Genomic DNA, 23,101 nt, shown 5'->3' with positions numbered 1-23,101 from the left:
AACTGAGCTTTGTTCAGTCAGTGCCTTTAGATTCTTATTGCTGTTTCTCACTCAAAGCAAAATGTCTGTCCATCTATAAAATGTCCTTTATGGCCGTTAGAGCGGGCTGTACACTGTTAACATCTTTGTATTGTTAACATTTTGTCTCTGAATTACTGTAATACTCTCTAAGTTCAAAATTAATGAATAAAATATCTGCTGTACTGTGCTTGTTCTTGTGTATTAACTAAAGTACAGTTAAATTTTAATTATATAGCATGTTTCAAGATAAATATCACTAACTGCTTCACAACAAAAATGGTAGAACATCAAAACAGAAAAAGTCACCAAGAAGCAAGTTTAAAAGATGAGTTTTTAGCCGCTTTTAAAAGCAATCAGCAAGTTTGATAGAAGCTCAGAGAGAGATCCAGGGTCCACTGCTGTTCTCAGCTCAACCCTTAAACCCACAGACAGCAGGTCCTGCTACTGGAAAAACTTCTACCAGTATACTCTCATGGGGATTCCACATAATCTAAACTCCAAGAGCTCCAACTAAAAAACTGCAAAAGCACAACAACTTTGAGACAAGTGTTTGTTTGTTTTTTCTTTCTTCACAACATGATGCTTGGCTTAAACTTCAGTATTTAACAGCATTGGGTTGCTGCCATGTGATTGGCTGATTAGATGTTTGCTAATAAAGTGGCCTCCTGTCTTAAGACAAATGAAGCCTCTGTGTTGGAAAGGTTTGGGCCTTAAAAAAAACGTGTGAATTTTAAACGTCCAACTAAATAAAGGGAACTCTGAACTCTGGAGTAAATATAGTTGTTAATGAAGATTCATTGACCAACAGGTTCATTAACATTTCCTCCCGTCATGTGCAGTCACCCTGACCCTGATTTGAGACTTCAAAGTGAAAGGTTAATGAGAGTCCAGCAGCTCTTCCTAAAGCTGAAGGTTCCTCTGACCCATGCTCACCCAGACTCTTTTGCCAAAAGGTGTAAAACCGAAACAACAACAACACGATTGAGTCTAGCAGCAGGACCAGATGCCAAAGGCCTGTGATATTTCCTCCACCTCTTTAAGCCTCTTAGTCCTGTAAGTCTGCCTGGCTGTCCGCAGAGCTGCCTGGGCTCTGATCAGTGATCATTTAATCCTTTAGTGGAAAAGGTTGGGTCTCACAGGTTTGTCTGCCTGCCAGCCACACATATAAACGCTCAGATCTTAGCAGGTATGGAGGAACTTCTGTTACCGAACGCTGAGGAGGAGGTGCGCTCTGACAACAGTTCGTACGTGCCTGGAAATGCAGGGAAGACGATGGGGGACCAAATGAAGACTTTCCTCCTGAAGACAGTGAAGGGGGACCTGAGGACGGTGAAGAATTTCTTTAAGAGGAATGGGCTGCTCACGCTGTCAGTCATCTCTGTGATCACCGGCTGCACGCTAGGCTTTATGTTGAGAGGAAGTCAGATGTCTACACAGGTACAGTTCACCTTACAGCAAACAGCATGCCATTAACTCTCAGCTTCATATTTACGTCACGTCATTATGTCGACTGGACTTCTTCTTACATACTTTCCTTCAAATATCCTGTTAAGTCACCTTCAGCGGTGCTGCCAGGAGCTCACCTTTAAGCTCCTGTATTGATACTGTCCAACACTTTTCCCGTTAATTACTTCTCTCAGCTTTCTGCTCAGTAGCTGCCTTTAAACACTCTGTTAGGATGTAAAATTTCAGTTTCTATGTTTACATTTTCCTGTGAAGCTGATAGTAATATTTAAAATAACCTAAAGCTTTGTGTTGATATTTTTATTTCAAATGTCTTTACCTTGCCTCGTGCCTTGATTTATTGTGATGTATCTTTTTAAATTTAAATTTCAGCTTCTGTGTTGATTACTTTTTTTTGTTTGTTTGGTTTTGTTTTGTTTTGTTTTCTGTTTATTTTATATATATTTTGTGGAAATAAGTAAAAAGTATACAAAACACACAGTAGCAGAGAGGGATGGAAGAGTTACCAAATTAACAAAATACTGTAACATAACAAAACAGGAAATAAAAAAGAAGGTAAATCAACAAACTGAAAAAAAACCTGCTGAACTTTTGACATTTTAATACAGAGCTTCGAGCCTTCTCCTCCACTTGTCCTAAACTCCAGTGGAGGAGTTCAAGTATCTCGGGGTCTTGTTCACGAGTGACGGGAGAAGGGAGCGGGAGCTCGACAGACGGATTGGTGCTGCAGCTGCAGTGATGCGGACGCTGTACCGGTCCATCGTGGTGAAGAGAGAGCTGAGTGTAAAAGCGAAGTTCTCAAATTACCCATGAATCTGCGTCCCTACCTTCACCCATGGTCACGAGCTGTGGGTAGTGACCGAAAGAACGAGATTGCATATACAAACTACATTATTTTCCTACAGAAATTAGGTCTTCCATTAAATGAAATCATATCCGTTTAATAGACTCCAGTTTGCATGTAAATGAGAAAGCTCTGCACACAAAAGTTAGTTAAGGAGTCCCTCAGGGTTCTGTGCTGGAACCATTATTGTTTAAATGACACATACATTATACAGGCTTCCCTTACACAATATTATTAGAAAACACTGCATACATTTTCATTGCTATGCAGATGATACTTTAGCTATGAAGATACAAATGAACTAGCTGAATTGCAGGAATGTCTTAAAAACACAAAGGCCTGGATTACCACTAATTTGCTGAATTCAGATAAAACTGGAGTTATTATATTTGGCCCTAAAATATAGAATCATGGTGTACAACCAAATGTTTACTCTGAATGACATTACCTAGGCCCCCAGTAACACTTTGAAGAATCTTGGGGTTGCTTATGGCCAGGACATGTCCTTTAACATGCATATTAAAGTAACATGTAGGGCTCTCTTCTATTATATCTTCTATTATTTGTGCAGTCTAGTTAGTGCATCACTCAAAGACAAACATATTGTCTTTGAGTGATGCTGAAAACTTAGTTCGCTAGTTATTCGTTTTTTATTTCTAGACTGGACTATTGTAATTCATTATTTTTAAAAGCTCTTGGAAAAGTCTTTCAGTTGATCTAGAATACTTCTCCAGTATAGCCACGTTTGCTATATTCTACAAGAAGAACCAGAATTTTTTTAAAGTGTGACAAACCTGATGAATAATACACAGGGAATTTGACACAGTCGTTACTGTAAACAAGAAAGAAAAAGACAGGCTTCAGGAAAACTGTGAAAGTCCTGGAGTGGCCAGGCTAGATCCAGAATGAAACCCACCACAAGTCCAGGTCTGAACCCAACAGAGCATCTCTGGGGAGAAATAAAGGACAGTGAAAATTGTTTTTATATGTGATTGATTAGCAACATAGTAATATAGATTGTGCTTCTTAGTTTCTAGTCCATATCAATTTTTTCTTGCTTATTGCATTATGTATCTCTCATTAAGGAGAATGAAGGACACAGCTGAAGGTACAAGCCAAGAAAGAGAGAAAAGTTGCCAGTTCCAGCCTTTGGATAGTTTAGTCCAGTTAGGTTTCTTTAATCATTGTTTTAATCAAACTAAAAGTAGTAAAAATGTGACACTTAAATTTATGGTTTACATTTCACTCACATTTTCTTGTACAAAACCAGTGTTGGGGCATTCTAAAAAAAAAAAAAAAAAGTAGTATATTTTATATTATTCTTTACTTTTTTAAAAGAACAGTATTATATATTACTAAATTACTCCCAAGAATTACTCATAACAACATCACAACAAAATTTAAAACAAAGGGACTTCAAAGAAATCACTGCAGCGATTCTACTGTAGCAACATGAAGAGGTAGAAAGGCTTGTCCTTGCTTCTGTTGCCTTAAGTTTGGGCTCTGTCTGCTGGCCTGGGGTCGACATACACTCAGCACTTTAGTTTTGTGTAAATATGCTGTCTGTGCAGCTTGCAAGGAGCCCATGCTGTGTTAGTAGTATAAATGCAGTTGCTTCTGTCCTGGACGCAGCTTGCTCTTCACCATCGCGCCCTTGGCCTTTTGTGCATTGAAAGTAAAAGTAGTGTCTATGGCTTCATTTCAAAAGTTTTTTTTTCTTTGCACAGAAACTGAAGTCAGCTGGCTGCTGGTAGCTGAAGTCCAAAAAGACAACGGCATGACTGATGTTTCTTTCTAATCAGATCTTTCTGATCTCCTGATCTCTTGAAGAACCTGTGTAACACAACAACAACATACTTGTAACTGTAATGCGATTATTAAATTTAATGCAGTAATGTGTTACATTACTGCAATGCAATGCAGTAATGTAACACATTACTGCATTAAATTTAATAACACATTACTGCAATGCAATGCAGTAATGTAACACATTACTGCATTAAATTTAATAACACATTACTGCAATGCAATGCAGTAATGTGTTACATTACTGCATTGCCCAAATTACTCAGCTGTGGCATCACTCTGGGGTGTTGGCCAGCTTCATGATTGCACAGTATCTCTGCAGATGCTTGCAAAACCCCAAATTTCTCTTAACAGAACAATGCCGTTTTTCTGTCCTGGATGCAGTTTGCACGCCTTTGTCCTTTTATGCTTTCTATATGCAGCTTGCAGATAACTTAGGAAGCTTTATAACACAATGTGTCAGCTCTGTGAAGAACTATATGAACGTTTAAAAAATAAAATTAAACAAATGTCATTTCATAACAAGATTAGTTTTTACATTGTCCAATGAGTTCTTACTGTTAAACGATGAATATACACACCAAAGAGCGGTAAAAGGGAAAACTAAAGTTTGTATCAGAAGCTAATTATCCAGATATGTGTTTAAATTTAAACAGCAAATCTACTGCTGCAGAGCAAAGATGATCAAACTGTTTTGGTTATGACGGGGTCGACCGTGGTTCAGGGGGTTGGGAAGCTCATCTTGTAACTGGAAGGTTGCCGGTTCAATCCCCAGCTCTGTCTCTGGTATTGGCCACTGATGGCCCCAGTGTCCGGCAGCCTCGCTATATAAATGCAATCCATTATATTGAGGACATATATCAAATATTTCATTTTGTATTTGCAGGAGTTTGAGCACGTCTGGTTGCAAAGCTTAATGTACTAAGCATAATAAATAGCTGTTTTTACATTTCAACCTGATACTCATAGAATTACAGATAAATATAGCACCACGCAGTTTCAGAGATGCAGATATGCAGGATATACAGTGCCACTTAATTTCAGCACAACTGTTCTGTTAAGTTTCCATGTTGACGGGAACTTTTCCAAGAAATTTAGAGGTCCCTGGCCTGTTAATTCTCTGGAGTACACACTGTAGTTGAAGAAAAACAGTGTCACAGAGCTTTAAGAGCAGCCAGTCCAAATCCACCAACGTTAATCCGTCCATGTAAGAAGTGCCTCTCATACTCTCAGAGGGCTTCTTCTCTCTGAGCTTTTAAAAGAAACAGTTAAAACAAAGCTGTTTGTGCAGCCTCTGAGCATCTTACTGTAAATATAACCAAAAAACTCTATGATAGTATAAACATAATAATAATAATGGCTTACTTTGATCACTGTTGGTTATTTTTATATTCAGAAGACAACATGAGTTTTTTTCATTCATCTGCAGTTTTTACATTTCAGTACGATATCATAGGATAAGTTCTTAAGCTATTGTTTAACAGTTACTAATTATACACTTCTAATATAATGTTAATAAATAAAACCAACTCGGTTAGAAATGTTCATCTAGAAAGATTAAAGTTACAGATGAAAAATAAAACTATTTACATTATTTGTTGCAAGCATGAGCAGAATGACACCTCTGTGTCTTGTTTCACAAATCAAACAAAGATTTTAAAGTTAACTGAGATTAACTTAATCTGAAAATGTTGATGTGATTTTAATCTCCATCACTGTCAATCTGTGTGTCTGCGGATTCTGAAAACCCAACGAAACAACTCAGTTATGTGAAGTAAAACTGTGACCTATGAGCACATGCACTTCAGAGCATGTGTTTGTTAAAAATAGTTCCGTTTGTGTGTGAACGGTCTTTCCGAGAAGAATTGATCCCTCTCAGCCAGACTAAAGTCACCCCCGGCCGATTACAGCTGGACCACTCAGTGACTCTCCTGTTCTTTCTAAGTCAGTCAGTCAAGTTTATTTCTAGAACACATTTAAACACAGCTTAAGGAGACCAACATGTCAGTGATATCGTAGTGGGCATGGACAAGCTGTTCTTTAAACACTCACTAATTAATTTTTTTTATTTGCCTGCCTGTATCAGATATATGTGTTGGTTTAATTAAAATATGCAAACTTGTTTCCTCAAACATAACTAACAAATAAAATAATGTCCATCCTGCAAACTTATGAGAGAACACTAAAGTGAAAGACTTCTTCTTCATTTTAAGTTAAATGCACTTTATACAAATTTAGTTTTAACAGCAGTTTTATAAAAAATAAACTCAGAGGAAAAAAACATTATGAATGAGCTGCATTTTTAGAAAGCCTAACCCTAATCACAGTATTTACATTATGTGTTATGACACAGAGATTTATTCTTGCATCCTTGTGGAATGAACGTTTTTTTTGGTTTAATTTACTTTTACATCTACCATTTAGTTTGGTCCTAAACTGAATTAAAAAAGTGAAAGAGAAGAGAACTACAGAAATGATGCAACAAAAGCACGACTGGTCTGTGTCATATCAGCAGACTTTAGAAACACATCCTAACCAACAGTGACTATTTTTAGCTACAGATAGAGATAATACGCAAAGTGGCCAATCCATCATTCTGAAAGATAAATAAACTAAATAATCATAACTAAGTAATTAAGTAACCAAAAAGGCAGCACTGTGATCATAAATATTGAGGCCGATGAATACCTTGCTGGAAGCTCCGTTTATGTGGTGCAAACTTTCACAAATCCTTACTGACTGATGAACTTCTGTCCTTTGTGTTAAATGATATTATTATTATTGTTGTTGTTGTTGTTGTTGTTGTTGTTGTTACTATTTGTTATAGATGAGATGAGACAGAATTGGGAACCTGATGTGTTTGATTTCTGATAAATACTCAAAGTTTCATCAGAACCTGTTCATAAGAGTTTACAGTCAAGCCAAGTCATCTTTATTTAAATAGCACTTTTAAAGGACATCAAGTGTCTGCCAAAGTGCTGAACAGAGGAATAATATAATCAAATAAAAAGAATTAAAATAGATAAGATGAAACCATATAACATAACAGTATATAGCTCACTGGCCACTTAATTAGTTACACCTTGATAGTTCCAGTTAGGACCACGTCTTTGCTTTCAGTGCTTCATTAATTCTTTGTGGCATAGATTCAACAAGGTGCTGGAAGGTCCTCATTTCCTCACAGATTTTGGTCCAGAGAGACATTATTAGATATTATAGCATCACAAAGTTGCTCAGATTTGTCAGCTCTACATCCATGATTGAAATCTCATGTACCACCACATCCCGATGGTGCTCCACTGGACTGAGATCTGGTGACTGTGGAGGTCAGTCAGGCTGTGGCATGTAAATGATCCTCAGTTGGTACTAAAGCACCAAAAGTTTGACAAGAATCTGCTCACTATTACACCTCCACATCCAGTAAAAGCTGTTTGTCATGTTGTTTACACCAAACTCATCAGACCAGGCAACATTTTTTCCAATATTCTTTAGTGCCATTTTGGTGAGCCTGTGTGGTTTTCAGTGTCCACTTTGCATTCTCAGGTGCTGCTGTAGCTCATCTGCTTTAAGGCTTGATGTAATTCACATACTTTGGTTGTAATAAGTGGTTATTATATCTTTTCATCTTCTGACCTCTGGCAGCAATGAGGCATTCTCAAACAGAGAACTGCTTCTCACTGAATATTTTCTCTATACCTACCAATTGGTTGAGACTTTTATCAAGGAGCAGCCAAACCGGTGTATCAGACAAAGTGAATGTAAGATAAATGCTTGGATTGAAAATTTGGAAACAGAAATCTCCGTGGAGGATTGGAAACCAGGTTGTGCTGTAATTCTGTGAAAACACATTTCAGACTTGCATGCTAACATTATTTAATGGAAATATATGGAACTCCTGTCAGATTCAATTATCTAATGTCATATCTTTTTAAACATGGACCCAGAGTTTCTGTGCGGACAAATGGCATGTTGTAATTATCCATTATGTGTACTGAGTTTATGAAGTTTTCAATGATTCAGCACGATGTGCGTCATGTTCAGCGTGTCACCCTCTGTGGCTGTATGACCAATCTGTGGCGCCGTCTCTCCATAAAATCTGTCCAAAGTTTTGTTCCAACTAAATGTTTAAGACCACGAAACAGAACTTTAAGCTTTGTTAATCGATTTATTTTATTTTATTTTATTTTATTTTATTTTATTTTATTTTATTTTATTTTATTTTATTTTATTTTATTTTATTTCTCTTGGTTAAAACTTTCAGAGAAATTCATGTGATTCAGCTTATTAAATGTAAATGAAAAGCCATCTGTTTAAACTGTTACTCAGAGCTGAATTCAAGATTACACACACTAACAGATTACAAATGAAAACCTTTGTTATTTTTAAAATAGTGATTGTTTTTGTCTCTACAGGCCAAGATCTACTTCTCTTTTCCTGGTGAGCTGCTGATGAGGATGCTGAAGATGCTCATCCTTCCTCTCATCACATCCAGGTGGGTCAATGTACCGACACACCTGGACGACAAGGAAAATCACTGCAATCAGAACCATGAGGCTTTGCAACAGTCTGCATTCTGTAGGGTGCAGTTAGATTTCCTTAAAGTGGACTGTTTATGCTCAGCTTTGTATTCTTGTACTAGAGTAGCTTTGTATGATTCAAGTAATCCATCCAGTCATGCACATGGGCTTTGAAAGCTGCCCTAGCTATCATAGGGTGAGAAATAGTCCCAATCAAATAATTATTTTTTATACTGGGCCTTAGTGCAGACCCTAAGTTCATCCTCTGTGTGAAACATTGGAGCTCCTCCCCCTTTAATATAACTTTCTTCTGATAAGATGCTCCTCTCAAACTTCTTCAACTTAAAGGTTGAAGAAGCAGGTTAGTGGGGCTTCTGTGTTCACAACCATAGATGCACACTTAAGGATACGACCTTTAGAACAGTCTGAAGCCTGAGTTTGTGGCTTGCAGGGATTACTTGTACAAAGGCTGATCTCATTATTTGAAACTCTGGCCATATGAACCCATGAGAAGAGAAAAGCCCCCTATAGAACTCTTAGATTTAGAAGGCTGTGATGTTAAATCTCTTGTTTTAACAAAAACACCTTAAAGGATCATCCCACTTCATTTGAGCCTGCTGTATTTCCTGTGTGTTGTTTTTCTGCAGGTCAGCTTTGCGCTCCTCAGAGAGTGTATCTGACTTTAGACACGAACTGTGCCAGTTGTGTTAAACTATTATTATTATTATTACAGTTATTTCAGTTAAACATGCAGTATTTTACCTGTTTGTTAGGAACAGTCCAGTTTGTGTGTAAATTGTTTTTCCAGGGACAACTGAGCCTTCTAATTGAGACTAAATCTATCAGCAGGTGTTTACAGTGGGACCACATTTTTGTTGCAAATCATAGTCGGTGTGTTACCACATATGTTTCCTCACCCACATGGTTAAAGAAAATCCATAAATTATGCATATAAAAATATCAAACAAAGGCATATTAACAGCATTTTTTTTTTAAACGTTTGCCTTGAGATACTGATTCTGACAATTATGACACTTATAAGATATATCAAAGTCCAGTCCAATGACAGGACTTATGAACTTTATTCATATGAGTGATATAAATAATCTCCTCCATAAATTAAAAGGGTAAATCCTCCAAAAGAAAAACATATTTGACTTGACACACATTTTCATGGCCTTCCTCACACAACCTCAGTGTGATTTGTGTCTCCTCCCAGCATCAAATCTACGCAATAAGGCCACCCACAAAAATAACTGTGTCCACGGCTTTCTATCAGTCAAATTTCAATCTTCTCTTAAGTAGTTAATACAGAGTATTATTCTAACACCAGAACAGGATTTTGCTGTTAGATATGTCCCCAAACTGGTTTTAAAACAAATAGTCTGAAGAAGCAGCCCAAATCTATTATATTTTCTATGATATATATTCTTATTCAGTACCTCTCAGTCAGCACCATGGTACAGTTGTATATCCTCTCTGTTGATGGATCCAGACTATTTTCTAAGTCCCCCTCTGTCCTTGTCTTGCTGTGCAGTTTAATGTCGGGTCTATCATCGATGGAGTCGAAGGCATGTTGCCGAATGGGTGTCCTCACGGTCACATACTACCTCTGGACCACCTTCATCGCCGTGGTGGTCGGCATCTTGCTCGTGATCATCATCAAACCAGGTGTGGGGACAGAGATGGAGAGCAACCGGCTGGGTGGCGGGCCTGTCATGACCTCGGCTGATGCCCTCCTCGACCTCATCAGGTGTGACAGGTCAAAAGTCAGCTGGAGACTCTGGAATGGTCCCTGCCAGTTATTTGTGTGGTGATAATTGTTCTCTGCGTTTGAAAGAGCAAACTGTAAAAGAAAAAGTGAAAGTAAATGCTAAAAAAAAGATGAGTGCAGATGATGGCAATGTCATGAAACTGCTGTGTAGCAAGCAGGAAGAGGACCCCAATGTAGGACTTGTGAGACAGACTGAGCCTAAAACACAGCTTTTATTAGCTGGCAACTGACTGGTTAATAAAAACACAATGACAGAGCAGGGCAGGAGCAAACTGACTGAGAAACTAGGTCTAGTGGAAAAACATACACACAGATGAGCACACAGCATAAAGGATAAGAGAGGACACAACAAAGAACAGAAGCAAACTGAGGGTTCAAATACACATGAGGAGATTAGGACAGAGTGGACACGCCTGGGGAACACAGCTGAACAAAATCTAAATAACAAGCCAGAGGAAGCAAAAACTGAAAGCAACACATGAACGTACAAACTTTGTAAAAAAGGGAAATCAGACAAGGGACACAGAGAGACGGGACAGACACAGGGACAGAACTGGGGAGACAGAAAAGAGATCAATAAATCAGGAATCAGGAAACTGACAGCACAAAAACCAAGGTTATCAAAAGTCCAGGAATGTGAAAATAACACTATAACCAGAAGACTATAATATACAGAATACAGAAAAATAATACAAGATTATCAAAAATACAAAACCAGAATACCCCAAATACCCTCAAAACTCAAAACCCTTGGTCCAAGCCTCAGGGACCATGAGAGATTCTATGAATGCTGTATTCAGTGTGCTAAATCTCATTCTGTTTTGCTGTGTAGTTTGTAAAAAGTTTCACACTTAACTTGGAGAATGTGCAGAAACTAAATGTGCCAGGCTTTTTCTCTAAATAACAACAAAATTCCCATGAACCTGGGGTATGCTGCTTTGGAGGAAAACACACATCAAAAGGATAATTCTGGTTTATTTCACTTTGGTACATGTCCTGTAATTGTGCTTGTTGCATCTCTGTGGCCTCTGTGAGATTCGGGGAAATGAGGATTGGTGCACAGCAGCATAGAAACGTGCACACAGAATTACAGTTTGTTTTGAGTACTAGAGATCACCATCCAGATGCACATCCACTCTGACCTATTCAGCTGAACTGAGGTCAACAAAACGTAGAAAAGACACTAACACACACTCTCTCTTATTCTCTCTCACACACACAAATCCAATTAGAGTGCAGGGCTGATCAGTATATTTTTGGTAATCCTGCAGGGATAAGTGATAGATTAACCAAGTCAGTGGCGGTGCATGATCTCTGCTGTGGCACGTTGGCAGACCAAGCTCTCGTGCCATGTTTGAAAGTCACTCCCATGTTGGAAGGATTAGTCGGATTGTTTACCTCCTGAGGTGATGAACCCCTCCCAGCAAAGGTTGCAGACAGTCATCCTATAGAGGATAAACATGGAAATACTCATATGTTGTGAACATTCATGAGTCATCTGAATGTCAGCCTACATGTGCTGCCTCTTCTCTCATTAGTGTGGCTGAAATCTTGAGTTGGATACATTTTGTTGTATGTTTTCACCATATTTATGAACTATTTAATAACAGCATAATTTAGCTAGTATAAAACATCGACATCTACAGCTTTTCTGTATTTCTAAGTATCTGATCAGGTATATCAGAGTTTTCCAAAAAAAAAAAGATCAGCTTTCCCAGTTGTGATTGCCTCATAGATGCTCCTGTTAATGCTGTTTCCTAGAGTTACAGCTATCCATCCATCCAGTCATTTGCTGTAGCTTTTCCAGGTCCAGACTTTCCTCTCCCCATCCCCTAATTCATCACAAAGGCATTTCCAGGCACTTACTAATATACAACCACTTATCCAAATCAGCCACCAGCAAGGCTATTCTAACTCACAGATAGCTGCAAACTTCTAAAAGGATGATGGCGTCTGACCTCATTAATTGCAAACTAAAGAAGTACTTCAAACCAGATTTGAAGTATGGTAAGCATGGTGATGAAAGATTGCTTCTTTTATTTCAACCAAGATTCTATCTGAAAGCTAAAATACATAATGATCCTGAGCACTCCATGGAATAGCTTATAGGGAGAAAATGGAGGATTATTCATAGCTGATTTAAATCCCTGGAGTTATGTCTTGGGGTGCCAAAAGCACCAGGTATGAGTCCTGGATGACCCCCCAATATGTGTCGGGATTGAACGGGAGCAACATAGAAGAGCCACCCAAGTGGTGCTGCTAAATAAAGTTTATTCCAAAATAAAAAATAATAAGACCAGAAACGGACAACATGGAGGAATCCTAGGCTCCTCCTATGCAGAAGAGGCAGCGGGTAGAGAGGAGTTTGGTTGGGAATTCATCAAATGCTGATGTTCACATGTTGTTGAGGTGGTCCCTCAGTACCTGTATAAAACACCACAGGAAACAAAACCACCATATAACACAGTTTGTTTTGTTTTTTTTAAAAGCTAATTATGTCATTTGTTTTTCACAGAAACATGGTTCCTTCCAATCTAATTGAGGCCACGTTTCAACAGGTAAGACAACAGAATTGTATTGTTTCTTTAATGCTACAAGCTCGAATCCTGTAACTAAATATGATTTTCTTTCTTCAGTACAAAACAGACCTGATTCCCATCCTCAAAGTCCCAACCAAAACAATTCAGCCCAACTTTGTCTATGTGATCCCTGATGACAATGACCCCAAAGGGCGCATGGTGTACCTCGAGCTGACTCCTCCTCCAGATATCATATACAAGACAAGTCCAGGCAGCAGCCAGCAGATGAATGTCCTTGGCATCGTTATCTTCTCTGCAACTATGGGTGAGTGGGATCGGGGTTGCAAACATCCTAAATTTTGAAACCTCATCATTAGCGTTTTAACTGCCAACATGTTGGTTTTTGTAACCAGAAATGACCTGATCAGAAATGACCTGATCAGAAATGACCTGATCAGAAATGACCTGATCAGGAATGACCTGATCAGAAATGACCTGGTCATTTCTGAATCTATTTTTTCTTTTTGGTAACCACTAGAATATTGTTTGCATGATTGCCAGTTAAAAAATCATCTTTATTCATACTTCTATAGTGTAGCCCCTAAGTTCATCCACCTTGTGAAACAAGCTTTTCCTGCTGTGAGGCCCTTTAACTCTTTTCTGCTTGGAAGCCTACTAAGAGTAACCCTTGAAACTTTTTTCTAAACTGATCAGTTTCTGTCATATATCAGGCACAGAAGCCTGTGCCTGAGATATGACAGAGATATGACAGAAACTGCTATTTTGTTATATAACAAAATAATGTTATATAAGATATTCTCTTTATATGACAATATATGGGTCCCAGAACTGAAATAAAAATGTCTGAAACTGAATAATGAGAGCACGGTGAAGTCTATTCTTTTGGCTTAGAGGGATTACGTCTTTTTTAATATGTGCATGAGCACAAGCAAGTGTGACAGACAACAAGGAAAACATAATAGTTCCACTTTCAGGTTGTGCGATGAACCAGTCAAGACCAATTTTACTTAATTTATGGGCAAAATCTGTGATAACATTTACACAGCTGAAGCTTGCATAGACACGCAAGCATAATCAGTGTTTATGTGTGCTGCAGGTTTGTTGCTGGGCAGGATGGGAGAGCGAGGAATCCCACTGATCAATGTCTGTCAGTGCATCAACGAGTGTGTCATGAAGATCATCAATGCTGCTGTTTGGTGAGATGAAAACTCCGTGTACAGTCATACAATTAGGAATCATTTTAGATCTGTTAACTCCCACAATAATTTCAAATTGACAATCAAAGAAAGACTGATGTGCAGACTCTCAGTCTTAATTTGCGGGGTTGAACAATGCCATGCAGAGCCTGTATTACAATTGCCACTTTCTACACCTGTGTTTGAATCAAAAGTGCATGGTTGGCTGTGTAAATGAGCCATGAAAGCTTGTAGTGATTGATTCATTTGACTTTATTGGTATTTACATTACTGAAAATGAATGTCACTATCCCAACAAAAGGTGAGCTTAATTAAACTAAACCACAAAAACAAATCTCACTGGGTGAAAAATAGTCACACCAACACACATTGTATATATTTTTTTATTATATTCTTAACTAGCTGTGTTTTTGTGTTCATATGTGTCAACTGTCAAGACAAATACCAAATACGAGGAGATTTAAAACTGTAGCAAGGCTTTAAAACCTTAATGCTCAACACAAACAGATGCAGCTCTACGGGTTTTATTCTGTATGCATGTATACGCCTAAGTCTAAATCAACCCTCAAAGAATGCTATTGTTGGTGAGATCACACGTGGAGCTAAACCAGAAGCATTCTCATCCTTTTTTAAAAAAGAAAAGAAAAATGTCACTCATTTGACAGTCATGCCGAGTCCCAGTACTGGTGTCTCTTTGGATCCAGCACCCAGAGGTATATTGCACAAGAGAACATAACAGGACTTCTATGGAATGATCAAAAAAGTGGAAGAAGAATAGTCATGAGGTTCCTGAGAAGATGAGCTTAAATGGGAGAGGCTGTCTTTTTCTACATTTTTCATATTGAAAAATATTTTTTGACTTATTTTAATATAGTAACTCTTTCTTGCAAAACCCCGATCAAGTTTTCTAAAATAATGCTCAGTGGACTTCAAGAAATCTATGTTCATCATTCTAAACAAACTAATGATATCTGAACTCCACTCAAGAACAAGGTATATATGAAAAATATGTGAAATGAAGATGAAAGGAATGAATGTAAAACATTTAATTACTAGAATTTTATCTTGAGCTTCAGGGACAAACTTCACGTTTTGCTCCTTATAGGATTCATAATGATTTGGGGTGTTCTGTTCTTTCAGGTATTTTCCATTTGGGATTATCTTTTTGGTGGCAGGGAAGATCCTGGACATGCAGGATCCGAGCACACTGGGGAAGAAGTTGGGCTGGTACGGTGTCACTGTGCTCACCGGGCTCTTTGTTCATGGACTTGTCCTCCTTCCTCTCTTCTACTTCCTTCTCACCAGGAAGAATCCCTTCAGATATATCCGTGGCCTCCTGCAGGCTATGGTCATCGCCCTGGCAACCTCCTCCAGGTCAGCCCTACTTTAACCTGCTTCCCACGTTTCAGTGTGTTAGTCCTGGAAAGGTTCATAGCAAATATGCTAAACCCTAATTGAGCAAAACACCATGCAAATCTATCTTGATAACAAATCTACTTCAGGAGAATCCTAGAGTGAAGATACGAAACAGAATATGGGCCTATTAATCTTTTATTTGAATGCCACCTGTCCACAGCTCTGCCACACTGCCTATCACCATGAAGTGTTTGTTGGAAAACTGTCATGTGGACCGGCAAATCGCTCGTTTTGTTCTCCCAGTGGGTGCCACTATCAACATGGATGGCACAGCTCTCTATGAGGCAGTGGCAGCCATCTTTATTGCTCAGGTTAATGACTACGAGCTGGACTTTGGCCAATTGGTCACCATCAGGTAAAATGAGACAAACAGTTACTTTCACTTTATTTGTATAGAACCAGTCTGTGTGCATGGGGAGACACAGATTATACTCTCCTGTGTAGCCAGTGGAGCCTTTAAAACTTTATGAAAATACACAATAAACATTGAAGAAGCCTGCTGTCTGCTCATTTTCTTTCAGTTTTGATCTCTAACTCTCCTCATGTCTCCCCGTCTTCCAGTATCACAGCTACAGCTGCCAGCATTGGAGCAGCTGGGATTCCTCAGGCTGGTCTGGTTACCATGGTAATCGTACTCACATCAGTAGGCCTGCCACCAGATGACATCACACTAATCGTAGCCATTGATTGGATCCTGTAAGTGCTGATTATGGAAAATCACAGGTTTCAAAGGATGGAATCAGTCCTTGGCAAGGTGGTCTTGTGGCATTTTGTCTTTCCTTCTCTCTGCAGTGACAGGTTTCGTACCATGATCAACGTTCTTGGTGACGCCCTTGCAGCAGGAATCATTGCGCACCTCTGTCGGAAAGACTTTCCCCTGAGCACAGCAGGAAAGGTAAAAACATGATCGACTACACCTGGTAGTTTCTAATTGCCAGCATGAAAGGATTTGCTTGACAGCACTCTTTGAATTGACCGATGCTATGAACAATGGCAAAGTATCACTCTTCTTGGAAGAATTTGTAAATATCATTTAAATTGGTTAGGTTCCTGGCACAGGTCAGGGCTTTGGAAAGCAGTTTCGATGTCTCTTTGGAATTATCCAATTGTAAAGTTATGACATATGAAACCTTCTTCCAGGTCCAAACGACTCTGTCTTTATTTAAGCTGTTGTGTTTTTTGTATGTTTTAATGCTTTTTATCTTGTTCTGTTTGGACACATTCCATTCATTTGCAATATACCAGTACCACTAACAGCAAAACAGCAGCAGAGAGCGATGCTACCACCACCTCACCTTTTACTCCTCAAAACACACCTCTTGTCATTTTGGCCAAATAGCTCAAACTTTGTGTCGTCTTATGATTAAACTTTTCTCTAGAAAGTCTCCGTGTGGACAAATTTAAGTTGAGGTTGAAGTTCTCGATAGTGGCTTCTTTCTCAGTCCCAACCGTCTCAGTTCACGGAGATGTAAAACTCACTTCACTGTGGACAGTGACACTGATGTTCCAGCAGTTTCCACTGTCATCTGAGGGTGACAGTTTGGGTCATCTTACAGATCTTGGCAAAGTGATGATACAGCTGAACAACCTACTTACGTACAATCTGATGATATCAGAATCTGACGTTGTTTGCAAATGGCTCTAAGAGAACTAAGAGAACTTCCCAACATGTGCAACTCTAGAGTTCTCTTTCTTAGATCTTCACTTTTTTCTTTGGACTTTCCCAATGTTCTCAGGATTGGTCAGTCCAGTGAGTTCTGTCCAGCAAAACTACAAATCATGTTTATCATGTGAGAAGTTTATACACCTTGGCCTTCTCAAGTCAAAAGACACTGTAGAACATTCAGCACCTCTTATTAAAGTATTTAAGTGATCATATGTACATATCGGGCAGGGCCTGTTTCTTCTTGTATTGGCCTAATGTTAGAGATAATCCAAGACTGAAAGATGGATGCTGTACAAGCATCCCATTCTGGGAAAAGAACAGTTCAAAGAATTAACAGAAAGCCCAAAATGACCATGAAATTTGTTCCTGTGATTAGCGGATGTAAACCTTTGACCACAACTGTATATTAGTATGATCCTGTTTCTAAAAAAGATTAATTTAAAAAAAAAAAAATGCTGTGTAATAGGGTAATATAACAGAACGTAGTGATGTGCAAACTGTTTAGAGTCTGTTTTGAATAGAAAATACTTAAAAACTCCCAACAACAAATTTACTCAACTATCAGCAAACTTGAAAACATCTGTGTCTCATCATTGTATTTATGGGACTTTTACCTTTATTAGAGGGTTTGGGCCATGTTCCAGTTATATGACTGTCTTTATGTGACCAACGTTACTGGAGACAGACCACATATCTCTGTATGTACCTGATGACTATAAACCTGAGCCTGTGACCTGTTACTTCATTCATGTCTATGGACATAATAAGATTACAGCAGTAGGTGTGTTCAGATTGGACCAACAACTACAAAGGATTAAAGCTCCTACTGTAATACTGAGCCTCAGACTAGCTCCACCCATATCTACTGAACTCAGTGCTCCATGTTACCAGGAAGAACAGTCTGTTAATAGATAGCCACAGTCGTGATAGCACATCCAGAACCTGTTTCTGTCACAGTCAACTTACCAGCACTGATCAACATTTCTTGAGTTGTTTTGGGCATGTTGCTTTAAACACCTCTTTGTGAGAAGGCAGATGTTTTTTTCTGTGTGTTCTGAATGAAGTTGAAGTTAGTTCCTCTAGATTAGCAATGAAACTCAAAGCAGGGGTTAACTGGTCGCTAGCTAGCTTGCTGATTAAGCATGCTGATCTTGCTGCAGTAAGAGGCTAACATGTTTTTGCACTTCGTCTGCAGCCTGTCCCATCCTACGGGACACAGACTCCGCACAAAAACTCCAACACGGTCAATGTGCCAATGACGGAGATGCACACGCACAAAGACTGCACGTTTGATTTGACGGGTGACTCGGTGAGCCAGATGAATGCACACACAGTCTACTACAACATCTGCCAGGTGTGAATGGAGAGAGTGGAGCAACTCACCTTGCAAAGGACCAACTGGGTCTGTGAGACCTCATAGTGCCATCTGAACAGGATTGTTAAGAAGAGATTAATTCTATACAGGAACCTCCTTCTTGGTGTCAGCTTGATTAAGCTAACTTGAGGTGGAGGTGGCCAAAATTGGACTGAAGCTTATTTCGGAGCTTCTCTTGCTCATCAAGGACAAGAAATGTGGGAGGTAATACATTTCAGCAGCCTCTATTGTTCTCACTTTCAGCACTCCAGCAACCCCTCAACTCATCTGTTGTCTCAAAAAAGCTTTTTTAGCTCCTGTCTCTTTAAGGCCTGGGCATAAGCCCACGTTCATCTGATTAGGCGTCTTCTGGAAGCCTGCAGAGGGGCAGCACCCAGTGCTCGTGAACTTGCAGCACAGAGCAGTCTGAAGCTGGCACTTTTTGTTCACTGGGATTACTTTTACATTTAATAACATCAGAGACTGCAGCAGTGAATACAGGACAGAAAACAAGAAAAAGCAGATAGGGTCTTTTTAAAAGAAGCCCTCCAGCTACAGGAACTGCAGGCTTTACTGCATCGGCTTATTTTGGTCCACTGTGGCTGAAATAAATGAGTTTGTGTTGCTGTGCTAATCATAGCCACCATGTGGTTAGAATGACTGGGTATCACATGTCACGAATTAAAGCCACCTAAATGTCAAACTATTGTTTTTATTATTATTGTATGTAACTGCAGGTAAAATGAGTTTTCCTTTCAGGATAAGTTCATTTTATTCCAGTTTCATATAAGAAATCCCATTCCTGATGTTGCCAGTGGAAACATGGAACTGTTTCCACTGGCAAGACACTGAACTGTGATCTGATTGGCTGATGCTCGGTGCACACACTGGGTGAAGGGTTAAAGTGTAATGAACGAATTCAAGTGCTCTTCATCTTGTAGAGTCAACCTTCTTCTGATTCCTTTGTATACAGTAGCATGCTGGCATGCGTTCTCACTGACTTCATGCAAAGTCGAGGTGCATTATTTTTTTCTTTTTGTTTTTTCACTTGAACATTGCAAGGTAAACAAAGTGCTGTGGGGATTTGTGGAATTTTGTCGATGACAGTTGCAGCTAATGTGAACAGATTTTAATTTAATTCTGGGTCTACTAAACATTCAGAATTGGTTACTTTCAGTGATTTATCAGGAGCCTCTGGAGCCACAAAACCAACTTTCTGTTAAGGCCAGGTGATTTGAAGAGCACAACATAAATAAGTGCTCTCAATTTACTAATTCACTTGTAAGGATTACTGAAAGGAGCTCTGCATAATTTATAGCAAAATCAGCATTATGGGGCTCAAGTTTGTGCATAGCTGATGCTCACACTCCATCCTCAGTGACAAAACGTAGTTGACAAGGCTTTTCTGAACCACTAAGATGCACTGTATGTGCTATATGTCTTCTATGTAATACAACAACTCATGTCATCTGAGTTGACGTGATGAAGTTACCAATACTGGCTACATGCTGAGTGACATCATGCTTATGTAGCTCAAGATGCAACCAACAGTTGGAAGGGAAAAATTGGATGTCAGCTACAAATTGAAAGGTTGGTAGTTGGATCCCCATCTGCTCCAGTCTATATGTCAAATATCCAGCGGAGTATGAATGTGTTTGAATGTTAGATAGAAAGCACTTACATAGAAAAAGCATAGAAAAAAGTGCTTGTGTGAATCAGTGTGAATGGATAAAATAGGTCACAAAGAGGGTGCTGTACCAAAAGCCTCCTTGTGATGGCTTTGGTTGCTAGCAGACTACCCATAGTTTGTTACCCATAGTTTGCATGTAAGACATGAGATTATATGCAAACACTCAAAAGCTACTCACCAGATGGTAGTCAAACTGTAAAAACTGCAACACAAGGCAGAAATGGAGAATAACTGCCTTTAACGTAAAAGTTACGTCTCAGCACTACAATCAACACGTTTCAAAACACCCAACTCTATAAAATACATATATCTATATTAAATTAAAAGCACAACAATAAGTAACTGGTATGTAGAAATTAGTATTCTGAGAGCACAACATTTTCAGTTGCATGTTGTGTTTGTTGTTGTGTTTATCTTCACAATAATAGTTCTAAATCCAAATGTCAAAAATTCATCAATCTAAACAATATGGATCCCCGGAAATTTTGACACAATAATAGTGTTATTAATGTTTTCTAATTATGTACTTTTTTAACCTTTCCAGTACTTCTTAGCTGTGTATATTACCTTGAGTTTGGGATTCTGTACTGAAAATGAAAATAGAACGAAATATTGACTATGTATCCTCAGGGCTAAAAGTGGATAAGGAGGAGAAATTAAAGGAAAGATTAAAGATTTGTATGTTGCATGAATTGATGTTCAGTGGTTGAGATACAGCTCTTTAAACTACTTGAAGTGCCCCTGAATGTCTCTGTTTTAAAGTAGCTTTTTTTTTGTTTTTGTTTGAGTTAAATGTGAAAATGTAGACCTGCCTTAATCTACAGTTGTGGTAAGAAGTTACATACAATACATCATAGGGAGAAATCCAGCACCAGTAACTTAAAGAACTAAGTTAGTACATGTATATAGAGTATTGATTCTATATATAAACGTCTAGACCCAATTATTATTTTTTTAAGTCATTAAAGGCGTATAATGTTCAATCATTCCACTCTGGGAAAAGAACAGCGCGAAAAACCATTAAAAGCTCAGTGTTACCATGGCAATAATGCCCGTGGTGAGTGAATGTAAACTTCAGACCACAACTGTAAATACTCTTAACCTCAATGTTCTTCTGCCAACGCACACCATCAGCCCAACAAACGCTAGCATTTTCAACTTTTACTGAAGTTTTACTGAAATGTTGTCTTCATCAAAATGCATCTTGTATATACTGTATGACACTTGTGTTTGTTTGTTTTTTATATGGTGTGTTATTTGTCATTTATGTTTGTTTGTTTTTTTAAATAAATACATGTTAATATAGACATAAATTCTTTTTCATGAAGATATTTCTGTACATATGTCAAAGTGAGTCAAAAATATCCTGCAATGAATGGAAAGCCAGAACTTCCAAACTTGCAGAACTTGACCTCCATCTATCTTTTTTGACTTGTTCAGGATCAGGTTACAGCAACCTAGCAGAGTGAGTACAGCCTCAGCGTGCATGGGGCCTTTATAGCAATGGAGCTGAAAGTCCAGTGATGTCATTTGTATGTAACACAAACGACACAGCAAATGAAAACATTGAGAAGGTGCTATACCTGCTGCTAAACCAATGGTAAACGTGTGCACTTACATGTTGCTTTGTGCGAAGCCATTTCTCTCCTGTGCTTTCAAAAAGGGCAGTTTTGATTTTTGTGAAGGAGTTGCTCCTTCGTGCCACTGACTGACCTCTCGGCAGTATGCAGTCTGTTGACATCACATTTTCAGTGGTATGCATCACTTGGAACCCCAGAGCAGTAGGTACTAAAAAGGTACCTGGTACCAGGTGCTACCAAATAATGGAAAGCCCTTAAAAAAGAATTGAGTCAAGCCGGGCCAGTAGGTACTAGTGGGAAAGGGCTATAGAAAGGCCAGCCACCCTTTGAAGAAAACTCATCTCCACCTTTTAGTATCTACAATGTCCTTCTTCCAGTCACTACCCACAACTTGTGACCGTAGGTGAGTGTATGGACATAATTCCCTTTTACCTTTTATTTTGTTCATAAAAATTATAAACTTGGTGACGAAGGGCAACCTTGGCAGAGTCCAATACCCAATACTTATTGTCCAACTTATTATTGACAATGCGGCCCAAGCTCTTGCAATGGCTGTACTCCGACTAAATGGCTTGTGGGAACAAGTCAGACAACCCATACAGCCAAAGCACCTCACAGAGGAGGGATGCAAATGATCACCTTCTCTTCACAAAGTTCACAAAACCCATGAGAACCCAGATGCACCCTCAAATATCTTTGAAAGGACAGAGACCTGATCCAGCATTCTGTAACCAGGATGAAAACCACAATGTTTCTCCTGAATCTGAGGTTAGACTAACGATGAAGTCAGCAGGACCCCACTCACACTATATACTGTGTGAGTAGAGGACTGCTTTCTCTTACTAAGTTGCCCGACAGTGTGCCAGAATCACTTTGTGGCAGATTGAAAAATGCAGCAATGGAAAACTTGCCAAATATTTATCTGCCAATGTCAAACAGCTTACTCAAACACAACAGCTGATTTACAATAAATGCTGATTCAAGAATGGGATGCCATCTTTATGACCAAGCTGATGACCAGCATGAGGAGGTGCCAGGCTGCTGTGCCTGTGTATAGTTCTTCCACACGCTACTGAGGCCACTGTTTATTAAATAAATTAATTGTTAAATTGCTTGTTTCTGCGGATTTCAATCATCTAATCCAATAAACCACAAAAGTCACAAACAACTCCACAGCAGAACAATCTGTTTGGCAATGGAAGTTTTTCATGGGTGCAACCCATTCAACTCTGC

General features: G+C 38.8%; 1 protein-coding gene across 1 annotated transcript; it reads left to right on the top strand.

The window, feature by feature from the left end:
- The first annotated feature begins 1,147 nt into the window (after positions 1-1,147).
- slc1a8a (solute carrier family 1 member 8a) lies at positions 1,148-21,598 on the top strand. The gene is made up of 11 exons (XM_063495124.1): positions 1,148-1,458; positions 8,548-8,627; positions 10,190-10,405; positions 12,942-12,984; positions 13,063-13,270; positions 14,063-14,162; positions 15,303-15,536; positions 15,739-15,933; positions 16,140-16,274; positions 16,371-16,473; positions 18,440-21,598. The coding sequence occupies exons 1-11, from the start codon at positions 1,210-1,212 to the stop codon at positions 18,602-18,604; spliced, it is 1,728 nt and encodes a 575-aa protein (XP_063351194.1). The 5' UTR covers positions 1,148-1,209; the 3' UTR covers positions 18,605-21,598.
- Positions 21,599-23,101: the final 1,503 nt, after the last annotated feature.

The sequence above is a fragment of the Pelmatolapia mariae genome, linkage group LG15 (assembly GCF_036321145.2).
Source record: "Pelmatolapia mariae isolate MD_Pm_ZW linkage group LG15, Pm_UMD_F_2, whole genome shotgun sequence".
NCBI lineage: Eukaryota > Metazoa > Chordata > Actinopteri > Cichliformes > Cichlidae > Pelmatolapia > Pelmatolapia mariae.
The sequence above is the reverse complement of the archived record's forward strand: the minus strand, read 5'-3'. Positions and strand labels throughout refer to the sequence as shown.

Excerpts from the sequence above, each read along its gene's own strand:
- slc1a8a (XM_063495124.1), top strand. The coding sequence starts at position 1,210 with ATGGAGGAACTTCTGTTACCGAACGCTGAGGAGGAGGTGCGCTCTGAC. Across the intron at positions 12,985-13,062 it reads TTGAGGCCACGTTTCAACAG|TACAAAACAGACCTGATTCC; the intron begins GTAAGACAACAG and ends TTCTTTCTTCAG. Across the intron at positions 13,271-14,062 it reads TATCTTCTCTGCAACTATGG|GTTTGTTGCTGGGCAGGATG; the intron begins GTGAGTGGGATC and ends TGTGTGCTGCAG.